Source organism: Lissotriton helveticus, chromosome 12 (assembly GCF_964261635.1).
Source record: "Lissotriton helveticus chromosome 12, aLisHel1.1, whole genome shotgun sequence".
Lineage (NCBI taxonomy): Eukaryota > Metazoa > Chordata > Amphibia > Caudata > Salamandridae > Lissotriton > Lissotriton helveticus.
The window spans coordinates 592876591-592890499 of NC_136073.1; the positions used below are offsets into that span (position 1 = coordinate 592876591).

The following is a 13909-nucleotide window of genomic DNA, read 5'->3' on the forward strand; positions in this document are numbered from 1 at the left end:
AGGGGGAGGCCGGGGTTGATGCCGGCTGGGGACACAACCGGCATCGGAGGTGGCGGGGTGTTGTCACTGGATTCGGCGCCGATCCGGATCCAGGCCTGGATCCTTGGGGCCCCTGCGGCGCCAGAGCTGAAGCCGCCGACATCGAAGGCCTAGAGCCCCCAGCCGAGTCTGCGGGGCCGAGGGGGAGCCGGCGGAGTCGGGCTGTGTGAAGATAGAATGTAACGCTTCGTAAAAGCTTCGGAGCTGGGCAGGGGACGCTCCGGGTCCCGGAAAGGGAGGGAAGGCCGGAGTCGACCCAATAGGCTCTGCGGGTGGAGCCAGACGACTCCCTGGCGGGTCTCGTCAGCCGACGGACGGGGAGAACGTGAAGAGCGACAATGCTTCTTCGCCTTTTTCTTGTGCTTTGACTTACCCAAAGACTTCGATGAAGAGTGGTGGTGGTGGCTCCGCGACCAGTCCCTCGGCCTCCCTCTCGACCAGTACCTCGAACGGCATAGAGCAGACTGCCAGGCCTCAAGAAGCTTTCGGGACCACTCCCGCAAAGACTTCGGATTCATGGCCTGGCCGTCGGAGCTCGACTTCAGGTCGTGCTCCAGGCACCAAAGGCACACGAGGTGTGGGTCCGTGACCGACATCAGTTTGTGACAGGATTCACAAGCCTTGAAGCCGGTCCGACGTGACATCCCTCAGTGCACCAGGAGTCGATCGACTCAAAAAAGGGGGCGACAAAAGTCACAAAAACAGAGGTCAAAAAGTGCCTCGAGGTACTGCTCTTTTTGGATCCGCGCTGTGCTGGCATGGAAAAAGAAAGAACTGACGTCAGCGTGTGAGGGCGGCGTCTAAGTAGATACCGCAACAGCGAACGGGGAGTCGACGACGCCACCTATCGGCGCGCAGGGGTACTACTATGAAAATATTTCTCCGGATCCAGTCTGACGCCTGGGAGTAAATTCTAAGGTAAGGAATCTATAACTAATAGTCTCTTTCAGATTGCTTTTTTAATAAAGCAGTTTTGTTTCCCCGAAATGCAGCTTGTTTTTCTTAAGGGAAAATGGGATGGATTTAGAAAATGAAAATGAAATGTTTCGGTTTCATTTTTGAGGAGCAGGCAGTGGTACGTGGGACCACTGTCTGCTATTACATTTTTTTTTTGCTGCCAATCACAAAGGGGTAGGGGTCGCTGGGGACCCCTTCCCATTTGCGACTGGCTTACCACCAATTTGAAATTAGTGTTAATTCCAACTGTTTTGCAACCGCTTCTGAGGTTGCCAAACAATCTTACATCCCTCTACGACTCGCTATTAGGAAGGGACGCCCTTGGCATGCCCCTTCCTAATAGCGGCTCGTAAAATAGGTTTGGTACATGCTACAACACTTTTTAGTGGTCGCAAACGGGCCATTTTCCAATATGCAACCGCTAAAACGGGCATACATCTAGCCCTAAATTCTGTATGCACCATCTTTCCATTTATGGATTGAATTTTCACATTCCTGTGATTAATGCATTATTTCAGTCACAATCAGATTACAGGAACTCCATTGATCCATCTGCACCAACCACTCTTACTGCCCAACTTCAGCTCACACAAAAAGACAGCCAGCAGCCAGGTAACCGGCATTAATAGGTTTGATCATTACTCTGCCACTTTGCAACAACTAAAATGACTTCCTGTCCACAATCAAATTCTCTATAAACCCACGGCCATTGTACATTTGGCTGTTTACCAGGGCACATCAGACTTTAAGGCTGACAAATTAAACTGACATACACCAAACAGATGCCTGCACCAGCGCATCAGAGCCTTTCAGTTATACCCAATTCTTGAACCTAGACAATAGGAGGTTGATCTTCTCCATCGCTCCTGCTAAGGTGTTTTACTCCCTCCTACCAAGCTTGTGTAGTCAGCCCATATTGACCAAATATAGATAATTGCTTAAAGCCCCTCTTTTCAATCCATAAAAATCTTAATCTAACTTGAGCACGCCAGTCATCAGCAATCAGTGAAGACTCTTTCATTGCCATGAAGCAAAAAATGAATGTTCCGCTAAATAATGAATGTTCACATAGCATACTAAACAATAACAAAAAGCCAATGCGGCAAATGACCCACACTATCATGAGCAATGTCATCCCCAGGCAATTTCAATACAATGGTGGTTTACATACCATTCTACATCCCTAACCATACATTACATAGAGGTCCTAACCTTCGCCACAGCATGGGCATTCATTCTTGTGTTTGACATTCTTCTGCAATACCACATTCAAGTTGTCCTTCATGAGCCACCCTCACAATTCTATGGTGCTGTCCCTACAGAAGAACTAAATTAGACGCCCTGCTCATCAACTTTCAAATGTATTATTCTGTTACAAACCAAAACTCATTCTTCCCATTGAACAAAGCTGGTCTTGACGGCCACCACTGCTCAACCTTCAGTTATGCACCCTTCAACATTTTTGTCTTCCCTATGTCCCCTTTTCTAATCTTTTCTCTTGTTTACTTTTGGGCTCTCAACACAGATTCTCCTCCTCTTGCCTTCCTCAGATGCAAGGGTATCCTTGGATTTACTATTCTCCCTTTCTTTTTTCAAACTAGGTAAACATTCTACATGGAAAATGTACTCCGTAACGTCTACCATCCACCTTCATATCCACTTGGTGGTGTTCCTTTTGAACTCTTATAAAAAAATAATTCACCAATGGTGTACAATCTAGTTGTGATCCAGCAATTTCAAACAAAAAACAATGTTAAACACTCTGTTAACCAGCAACAGGGTAATGACTCTCTCTCCACAACTGATTAATTACATTCTGTTCTTTCAATGCCATTTAGGCAAAGGGTAGCACTTACTCCTTCCCACCTTTTGTGCCAGAAACCCCGTCACCTTTTTCCTACTCTCATCCGTTGTCAAATTCATGTGTCTCTTTGCAGGAAACCATCCTGTTACCCAGATAGTATCCCCCTTATTTTTTTCCAAATGCCACTTTACACTCAGCTGACTACTGAACGTCTTCGACATCATAACCATCAATGGTTCTGCTTTGCTAGCAGTGAGTCATACATTTTGAATAATACCATGCCAAACCTAAGAATGATGGGAATAGGTTACTGTCTAACAACTAGGGAGCACCACTTATAGGTTCAATTAAATCAATTGTTGGTTTAACTTTATCATTTGAGATCATATTGCCCTAATAAGATGTTGTGCCCTCATTCACATTTCTCCTTTCCAGTGAACCATATACCCTACAATTTGAATGGTTCTTCACATATCGCATGGACATGTCCTACAGACTCAACCAAACAAAATAATATCATCCTGAAGAAAAACATGGCATTGTTTATATACTTGGAGGTATTAAATATGTAGTAAATGATTGTTCAACCAGCACTCTGCAAAACCTAGAGGCAGGCGCTTTTGAAGGGACAAATGTGACTAGTTGTGTAGGATGTGGAAGTTTGAGGATAGCCTGAGGAAAGGTTTATTACAATGAAAATGCTTGCCTACCTTGGGCTACTAAAGATTTAATTATTTTGTCAGAAGCTGCATAACTATTCATATATTCAGATTTAAGCCTCTCTAGTACACACAGACCACCACCCTTCATTTGGTCACATCAACCACTGGAACTAACCATTCTGGGTTATTGCCTTTATAACTCTTTCACCAACCACCTCCAAGTTCCAACCATATAGTTTCCTCAACAGGTGCAGTCCATGACAACTTGTGTATTACCAGCAGATATCCCCGCTACATCACAATCTTGTGGTCAAAATGTTTTAACTGATCCAATCCTTCCTTAAAGGTTTAATGAATTGCTTCACCATATCAACTTGTGACCAGGATAAAGGTTTCCTCACTATAATGTTGCAGTGCTAAGCCCAATTCGTAGGGAATCGCAGTTTTTCCCGCACTCAATGATCCTCGATTCGAGTATTTATCTGCATGTACTACGACTTCCAAACTGATCACAGGCTTACAATTACCATGTGGGTTGATGTTTGGATCATTAAACTCTCCCGAAGGTGTTCCAAAGATTTTCCTATATGACTGCTTACCCTGCTGATTAGAAGGTCAACCAGATCAGCTACTGTCTCCACCGCTTTCCTCTAGAACCAGCTCACCATCACACTTTGGTATCTCAATTTCCCATTTTTCATCCACCCTCCCTACATTATCACTTTTAACACCAGTCTTTTAATTTCCTCTGCTGGTTGACCTACAGCTTGCATTCTACTACCAGTCATTCGCTATCTCCTTACCCTTGAATAAAGCGCTCTTTTCCTGCATTTCCAAAATACAGAGTTTCTGGCATAACATAGGAGACTGGTTGACAAATGCCCTGGATTGCCACAACAGTAATATGTGGTCCCATTTTCTTGCAGTCTTATAACACTCTTCTAGTAGTCTTCTTAGTTTGCCTACATTGAGAGAAAGCACACATTTCTGTCACACTGTCATTCCAGATTCCAGCACACAAGAGCAGAGTGCAGCGCTCCTTCAGACAGTGCAATTGCTTCAATCAAATCAGTGTTCGGTGAGTTATTTATCCCCAACACAGAAATATACCGTACCAATTATTCCCTTTGCAGCCCTTGTGCTAGTCCGATCAAGTTACATGTATTAGAACTGCTATATAGTTTCCTTCTTTATCACTTGCACACAATGCCTCCCCTTATAACACGTTTATCCATGTCTCATAATGTCCTTCAAGCTTCTTCATCAATAGGTCAAATACATCTCTTCCCTCCGCATCACGCTTCTCTCAGTACTATCATGTATCACTCTTCACTCCACTCTCTAATCATAATGCAGTCCATTTCCATATGAATTTCTCGCCCTCCAGCAACAGTCAAACAACATTTTATATCACGAGCCATTTCTTCCATGGAAATAATAGTTCTCCTACTTCTGTGTAAATAATACATAAATAATGGGGGATGCAAAATGCAAGCAGCAGTTATGTTTGCAACATTTATATTACAAACCAATAAAATACTCCACAATAACTGGTGTGCAGTGAAGAGTTTCTATGTGTCAGTTCACGAAGAACCCATCACTCAGCGTAACCCAGGAAGCCTAACTCAATCCACAGCACCACCGTTGAAAACCGGGTAGCAAATCATGACAAGCCAGCACAGCCAAATCATTTCCATACATTAATAGTGATGTATGAATCTCCATGAGTAGACTAATATTTTTTCTATGCCACCCATTCAGATGCCTGACAAATTAAACAGATTTGCAAATCACCCATAAAAAATCTAAGATTCAAACATGTGTGTCTGACAAAGGGCAAGATGAGATCAGTGATTGTTTCTTGACGAGCAGTGTGTGCACGTAATATAATCAGTTAAGCCATATCGATATAGCCACTATGTTGTGCACACCTGCATAACTCACATGCATTAAAACAGCACCAGATAAACCAATTCAAAATGGCAGATCCAATACACACAGGTGCAAGTTGCATGTATGAAATTGGCGTTATAGGTTCCTGCCCAAAACGTGTCACACAATAAGGAATGCACCATGTAAAAGTTCTGACTTGAAAGCTGCCGTAGAATGCATTGAAAATGTTGCCTTGCAACATGCTGCAGTAGATACTGATATTTGAAAACATATTTGCACAACTCCTGCATGAGACTAGCTACAAAGTACCATTGAGCACAACCCCACTGTATTTAGCCCCATTGGCTGCCAAAATTAAATGTCAATGCCTCCTCAACACTTTCTGGAATGGTTCACTTCGGGTCGAACGTTTAAAAAAAACAGGTATCCCACAAGCAGTGGTGGGTCTACCAAGCATTATCCCTTTCTCTACATGGACCACAGGTCCTCAGCTTACCATCAGTCGAAAGGGGAGGCAAGAATGGAATACAGGCTTCCTATCTCGTAACATGCGACAGCACCAATAAAGGAGGCCTTCCCCCAAAGGTTGATACCACTTACTGAAAGTGACATTTGCAAGATTCCAACGTCTCGTGGCAAGTAAAAAAAAATACAAATACCAAGATAGTCCCACTCCAGTTGTACAGGAGCTTAGCCCTTTAGGATGCCTTCCACAACTGTGTCCGAGATCCATGTTGTGGCATATGCTCACTCACAGGTGTGCACCCAGGCCAAAAGTAGGTCAGTGGGGTCAGAATCAGGAAAGCAAGACATTATGCTGCGCCAGACTACCAGGTGAAAGAAGCAGAGTTGAGTTACTTCCAGGGCGCAATGTTTCAAGAGCTGAGGGGTGGGCCTATGCAGACCGCATGGAGATGGCAAGGTCACACCACACTGCAAGAGACATGATCACAGGATGCAAGGTAAAGAGACAATTTGGGGTAGCAGACTCTGAGGAATCTTGCCACAGGCTCACACTCACTTTAGAGCAACATGGAATTAAATATCCAAACAGAAATGTACATTCACAAACTCAAGCGGAGTCCCCTCTATGCAGCAAGAATTCTGATGTTGCAGTTTGGCAAATGGTTTAATTATTAATTCACCTGACCATCAGACAGCTGCAAAAAAACATTCCATTTCCAAGTACAGATGCAGAGAGCTGCACCATGCAGCCTAACCGGATACATAAATAGCTGTCCCTCAACCCCATATGAAGTCTAGGCTTGAAGGAACCCCCACATTCTTAAGTGCTGTCTGCCAAAGTCAGCTGGTCAACCCAAACCAATAAAATGTAGGTTGCACAAGATAATGTAAGACTGGACTTTTAAGTAGAGGCCCTATGTAGCTCTACCTGTAGCATATTCCCTCAAGAGTGGTCAGAAGACTCCTTATCTATAGAATAATAAGCCTAATGAAAACTTTAAAAGATTTAATTGTCCTTTGAATTATGCAAGACCCAAGTCACCTGTAGTTGATCACTTATTCACACAGCCGAGTCTTGAATTTCAGCTCCATATGACAACTAAAAAGCCTGTAGACTATGAGGTCCTTTATCATGTGCAGGTAGTACCTCGAGGTACAAAAAATAGTTTAAATTGCGTACATACAATGGATGAAACATAGCGTTCAATGGTGCATGTTAATATAACTTACAGATGGTTGAAACTTTGCATTAAGCCTTTTAAAACGTCAAAGATATATGGAATGGGAAAACTGACGTCAGAGGATAACATTTACTATACGCTCTCACAGTCGTCATACAAACCCACAAGAATGGTGCAGGGACTTTTCAATGAGGCCCTCTTGATGGGCCCACTTGATGGAACGGAGAACTGTCTTATTTATCAAAAACATGAATCCTCTTTAATTTTAGGGAATATACCTTTCCATATGTTCTCTGTACAAATTGGTGCTTATTTTTTTATATGGGGTAGTGCCCTTCTTAAGTCAGTGCCACTGTGAAGAGGTGGATGGTGGGAAAGAGAATTAAAGTATAGGTGTGCGCGTGTCCATCCATGTGTCAATCTGACCACAATCATACTTAACTGCTTTAATGAGATTCTTTTTTTAAAACAAGTTGCTTCATGTTAGTTTCGGCCTGTGCCAAACTACTGATTGCCTGAAAAATGGTCAAGGAAATCTTTGTGTTCTAAATTCAGGCTTTGTCACACAGGAAGTCGGACTCTCATCGCATCACCTTGCCCCAAGCTGTTGACTGAACAGAAGGCTCTGTTGCGCAACCTTTTTAATCAGAACACCATCAGAACCTGCTGTCATGCGTTAAATCTTTTGTCTAAAGGGTGAATGTCCCCAAGTGGTTTCGGCTTTCACAAAACTTATCAGAAAAGCTGACAGGCTGCTGTAAAATAAAGGTTCAGACGTGGCAGTGTGAAGGAAAAATGGGCAATAGCTCGACACTGATGCTGTTCAATGTTTTCAATGTCACAGTTGCATTTTTTCAGCAGCTTTGCATACTTACTCCAGCACTTTATTCTAGATATAATGAAAGCAGTATTACAGGACATGATGTGGAACAACAAGGTCCAAGGGAATATGCGCGTACTCTACTGAGGAAATATCATGGTCTGACGCTGCTTATTATTATCTTTTGCACTGTATAGCGAATTTGCACCAACTGGAAAAAGTAGACCGGTCCCGGTTAGATAAAATGTTATTTGCAGATTTAGCAGCATGAATGGGGTGGGGGTGTTTAAGTAAATGTTTTTAGCTTGATGTCATTTTCTTCCATTTTTAGCAAATTTTATTTTGTCCCACCTGCACTTTATATTTGGAATTATAGAAAAAGCAGTGCAAGACAATAGGCAATAACATGGATAAAGAGAACATGGGGCGATACTGTTGTCCAGAATGGAGTTTACGCTTTCCCTGATTCTCTTTTCAGCTTCTATTGCACTCTCAGCACACCTTACGCTCTCACATTTGCATTATATATCTGGTTTTATGGACAGGTCATTAACAGATGAAATGTTAGTTACAGATGTTACCGTATGGGGGGGGGGGGAGGGTTTGAGTGAATGTTTTTTAGCTTGATGTCATTTTCTTTCTTAGCTAATTTTATCTGGCCACACCTGCACTTTATATCTGGTATTATGGAAGAGACACTGTAAGATAATAGGCAGCAATGTGGAACAAGAAGATATTGCGCGATAATGCGGTCTAGAAATTAGATTACACTTTTCTTCTCGCTTTTATGCTCCACTTGCACTTTTAGCACACCTTGCGCTGTCACATTTGCACTACATATATGTGGTTTGCGGAAGGGGTATTGCAAGACAGGATAGGGTGCAGCGTGAACAAGGTAACACAGGATGATATTGCTCCTCTGAAGGAGGTAATTGCTTTAATTTTCTCTGAACCTTTTTAATTTATTGTTTTTTGATGGGTAAATTTATGGTTTTAATTAACCGAAATAAACGTGTGTGTGTGTGTGTATGTCTGTCTGTCTTCTGATGGGGACAGCTCAGTTTGTAGAATGTCTTAGGCTGTCCCCGATAAAAAAAAATACCTGGAATCCTTGAGAAGGATACAACGTACTTGCTTGATGAAAACTCACTGCTAAATAGAAAATTAGTTGTTTGTAGTGGCAAAGTAGATGTATTTTCTGTGGGAGCCCTCATGAGCCAGTCATCGAGATACTGATAGACATGAATAACTAATCTCTACAACACGCATGACACAACACTCTGGAAGGCAATTACTGAACCAACAGTAATTTGAAAATAATCAAACGATGGAGCTGGTACTGGCAGTCTTTATCTTATGCAATGAACCTCACAACATACCTATGCCTTCAGGGCACTAGGATGCTACTTGAGAAGTGTCATCAACTTTAGTGATTATTTGTGGCACACTGCTGGGCTGCTTTGTGTTAGCACTCTTGTTCTCAAGTCACTGATTTAAGAACTCCTGTGTGAAAATGCATCCGTATTTTGGTTGCAATGGCCACTTTTTCTTGTGCACTCCTTCTTTTCCATCTTGGTCTATATGTTCACTTTAAATATTATTGTTCACCTGTGCACCAAACAAGAATCTTCCAGAAAACAGCAGATTCACCACATGTCTAGACTTTGGGCTTCCGTTAGAGGCATCTACAACATTCTTCTTTAAAAAAGCTATATTAAAATATATGTGACCACTAGTTCAGCAACATCTGCTGACCCCGGGATAAAAAAAATCATTTTAGAACTAAGGAAAGCGTCACTGACATGTTTTGTCTAACAAGAAATCCAATCTTTCCGTCTTGTCTTGGAGGATACTGTTGTAGCATCTTGCAATGGCAGAGCAATTCGTAGCTCTGAAGATCAACAGACCAGTTTTGAGCACTTTTGTTCACCAACAGTCTTAGTTACCAGCTCTCCTAGTATTGTTGATAAAAGCAACTCCACAGACGTTGTCTCCAAAATACCGGTGAAAAACTTTGAGATTGGCTGGTGATTGCCTCTACTGGAGACAATAAATGAAGAAATAGAAAAATCCCAATGGGTAAGTTACTCATCCATCATTTGCATATCCTCAATACATTTGAAAATGTTTCTGAATTTAATTTATGTTTTTATAGGTGCATAGCTATTCACAACTGTATCCTGCTTAAATGAGAGTGATCCTTTGGTTTTGATAAAGATGGAATAAACTGACAACCCATCGAAATGCGTCGACGCACAGTAATCTGTACACAATCCCCTTATTCCACACTACTTGAACGGCAAAAATATACAAATGTGGTCAAGTAATGTAGCTAATACATAGTTTAATAGGGGACGTGTAGCTATCCAAGACTAACTGTTTAGGTCTGGTGGAATATTCTCTTTATGTTTGTTCGATTTATATTTCTGTATTCATTTGTGATTATCAATACGTGTGGACTGCTTTTTAAACTTGTCTAGCTGACTTTCAGCTTTTTAATGTGAATTTTTTTTTAATGAACCTGTAAACTAAATAAAATGTCTAATAAGTGAATGTATTGGTTTTTGTAGCACACTGAGCAATATGTTATAGTACATTCTTGGTGAGTAAATGGAATGAATGAAATTTTCAAATTTATTGAGGATATGCAAATGATGGATGAGTAACTTACCCATTGGGATTTTTCTATTTCTCACTGTTATAGTGCCCCAGTCCCACTGGGTGTTTGAAGGGGCCCCTCCCTTTCATATAGACAATAAATGAATGCAGCACCTTCCAATATCTCCTTAGGCAGAAAGCGAAGATCTTGGACATGGATGAGCAAAGCAGTACTGCCACGCCAGCATTCACAATAGCTTCAACAAACTTAATTAGCCTCTTAAAGTGGACAACAGCTCTACAGCTTTAAAGAGAAAGGGCAGTGGCCGTGGTGCTTGCGGAAATGGGATTTTAAAATTCCACTTGCATAAGTACAAAGTACTGTTTGGAGGCATACATTAGGCAAAAAAGAGAACTGCTTCTTAGATCCCTTTAAGCTTTCTCACCCTTTACATAGGAACATGCCACATATTGCACTGGCCAACTTTAAGTGAATCTTATATAACACCTATTAAAGAACAAATTCAACAATAACATCACATCACCTTTCATAAAGTGATAATTAAATCTGTCATTTAATAAAGGATTCCATTTTTTAGAGACCTCATTTTACCACAGGCATTTCAGGTGTGAGATAAGAATCTAAAGTAGAAAGGCAAAGCTTCAATTCCTAAAATATATTTTCTTTTTAATTGGGCCACAGTAATCTAACTGTTTAAGTGGGAGAATGATGCACCCACTTGCCCTTATAGCGAGTATGTGAGTAAGAGACATGTGTCCAATATAATAGTCAGAAGGGGCAGATCCATGACAGAGTTTCAGGATATCCAGACAAGATAATTGCATATTTAGTAATTCTAAATTAAACTCATTTACATAATCAGTCGATTCTGAAAACCTGGTGCAGATCCATCTCTCCTGACCCCTTTAGCGGGCACCATTGGAATAAGGCCTCACTTTATGAGTTGTGTCCCTTGACTCCAAGTACCCTATGCACACCAAATGAGACTTGTGAGATATAAAGGATGAAGATCTAGTTGTGGTCAGACCCAAGGGCACAAAGGAATAAGTATCAGTAGGATGGGCCTAGCCAACATGATGGAACAGTAAGATTTAAAGTAGCCCTGCTCTAGTGTAACAAACTGTTAGAGTGGAATGCATTAGATGACCCATATCAGGCATGTACCTGAAGAGCAGGCTCCTGAAATAATGAGGTTTTAACTACACGATGGGGCCGCAACCCACCTCAGAGTCAAAGATCGTTACTACGAAAAAAGTGTGTCTAAAGGGTACAATAAGCAGCAGAGTGCTAGTCTTTTAGTTTTATCTGAACTTAATCGAGAATACAGTAGCCTACGCGGAGCACAGTTCAAGGATGCATCAATTTCCGTATGACATGTACAGTTTGTGTAAATTATTTCAATTTCTAGATGTGTACAGTGATAGAGCTTCAGCTCTCATTCATCATCTCACGCCGCTGTATGCCACAGCAGCCATACCAGTGGGAAGATGGGGAGCAGGGGTAATCAATGTTCATATGCATTGTGGGCAACAAGAATGGACTTTAAAAAGGATACGACGTGAACTGGAAGTCTGCCCCCACTGCTGCAGACATCATGACCTCCAGTGTCCTCTGCTCTCCATCCCCGAAGCAGTAGCCATTCGCCTTGTCCACAGCCTTGATCACCTGTCGCATGCTGTCCTTATCCTGGTAGAAAATCACATTTATTAAAGCAAGCAGAAAAAAGGTGCTGATAAAACACAGGGCCCCGTTATCTCAAGATAATAAGCTACTTTAAACTGTATGGCACTCACCTATATTTTAAATTAAATTCAACCCTGAATATTTGAAACTCTAAAGAAGTTAATGATTATGTTGCATTATTCAGAACTGCAGAATGAATTATTACCACTGCAAAATGAATTGTTGAGGCTTCATTTGGAGTCTGTTACTCTGCTCTGGATGAATGGAGAAGTGTAATTTGAACGAGTCCAGAGGTGGGAAACTTAAGTTATGCTTGGTTTGGGACAAATATTCTGTGGTGGGATGCAAGATGCTCGAAATATGTTGTGGATAGCAGAGCCAAGTTTACATAGTTCAAAATAGTAAATAATTACAAAAATAGTTTTTATCTTTTTAACATCAAACATGTTATTGATTTTCAGGAAAAACAAAAACATTGACATTTTAAACACAGACCGTGATATGAACAACCCCCCCTCCCCCCCCCCCCCAAAAAAGAAATACCCCTATAGTATAACATTAGTATCGAACATTTAAAAGAAAAATCAAATAAAGATACCATAGTAGAAAAACTTTGTTTCGGCCGCAAGGCCATAAAAGTACAGAAATGAATACAAAATATGCAGCTAACAAGATTACTTAATCTGAGAATGAATGTCACAACATATAAAAGTCAGAGATTATAAATATAAAAAGGAATTAAAGGCAAAGGCAAATAAGGTCCAAATAAAATGCATACTAACATAACATTATATGGCAATAGAATATTCGTGGGTAGATAACATATTACAGTGTAGTACACACTAAGCCTAAAGGTACAGTTAATGCCCACAAGCGTCTACAATATTGATTAAGCCAGTAAAACGGGTTAAAACGCTGCAACAATTTGAAGCACCTTGGACCAAAGCGCCAGAATTGAGTAGATTGCCTGTCCGAATAAAGCCTGGCAAGGAGGAGAAAAAAAAGGAAAGAAAACAGGGAAGGCGAACAAAAACCTTATTCAAGGGTTCATTATGTGTTCCAACGATTTAGAATGCTGAACTAAGTGTCTAGCCTACGCTTAAAAATGGAGTCAGTGGTCCAAGTGTAGCAACTAAAGAGAGCAAGAAGGGTTAAAGTTTTGTTAAAAACCTGGAATTGGAAGTCACAGCACCAGCGCCAGGTACAGTGATGGCTCTGCCAGTGGGAGAATTGTATTCACTAAGCTAAAATAAGCAGCACACTAAGGATAATGTGAGGCTAAAGTGTAATAGTGCGTAGATGACCAATTAGTTAAAAATATAGAGTGGACCAACACGCATCTGCCCTTTTAGGGTCAAATAAAGTGCATGAAGCTAAAACACAAGATCCAGCAATGTTACTACAGCTACTTGGAGAGGAGAAGTAAAAGAAAAAAAATAGGTTTTGAGGTTTCAGCAAGGGCTCTACTTATCAGCAGAGAGGAGTCTAGACGTATGGACCAGGCTGACAGTAGATATCTACTATAAGCCTTGAGGGGTCAGATAAGAAAATCCTGCGGGCCACCTAGAATCTATCAATGACCAAGTTGAGGCATAGGGGACATAGGGGACAGATCCATTTGTGCCTAGGACGTCAATAAACTGGGCGAAACCACAGAAAGTTGTTAAGTTCCTCATGTTTGTACCGGCACAGTTTGCATTCAATCATAAGCGAGGGGGTTTGAGACCATTTACTAGTAATACACCTTAACGGAAGGATACCAATGCGAAATTTGATGTATAAGCT

The 13909-nt window shown here is 41.4% G+C and overlaps 1 protein-coding gene across 1 annotated transcript in view; it reads right to left on the bottom strand.

Annotated features, from left to right (window-relative positions):
* The window catches only part of GPN2 (GPN-loop GTPase 2), a 134203-nt gene that overhangs the window by 9245 nt on the left and 111049 nt on the right, over positions 1-13909 (bottom strand). The window contains exon 5 of the mRNA XM_078668655.1: positions 11997-12127. Within this exon, the coding sequence (XP_078524781.1) occupies positions 11997-12127 (131 nt within the window). The remainder of the gene's footprint in view (positions 1-11996; positions 12128-13909) is intronic.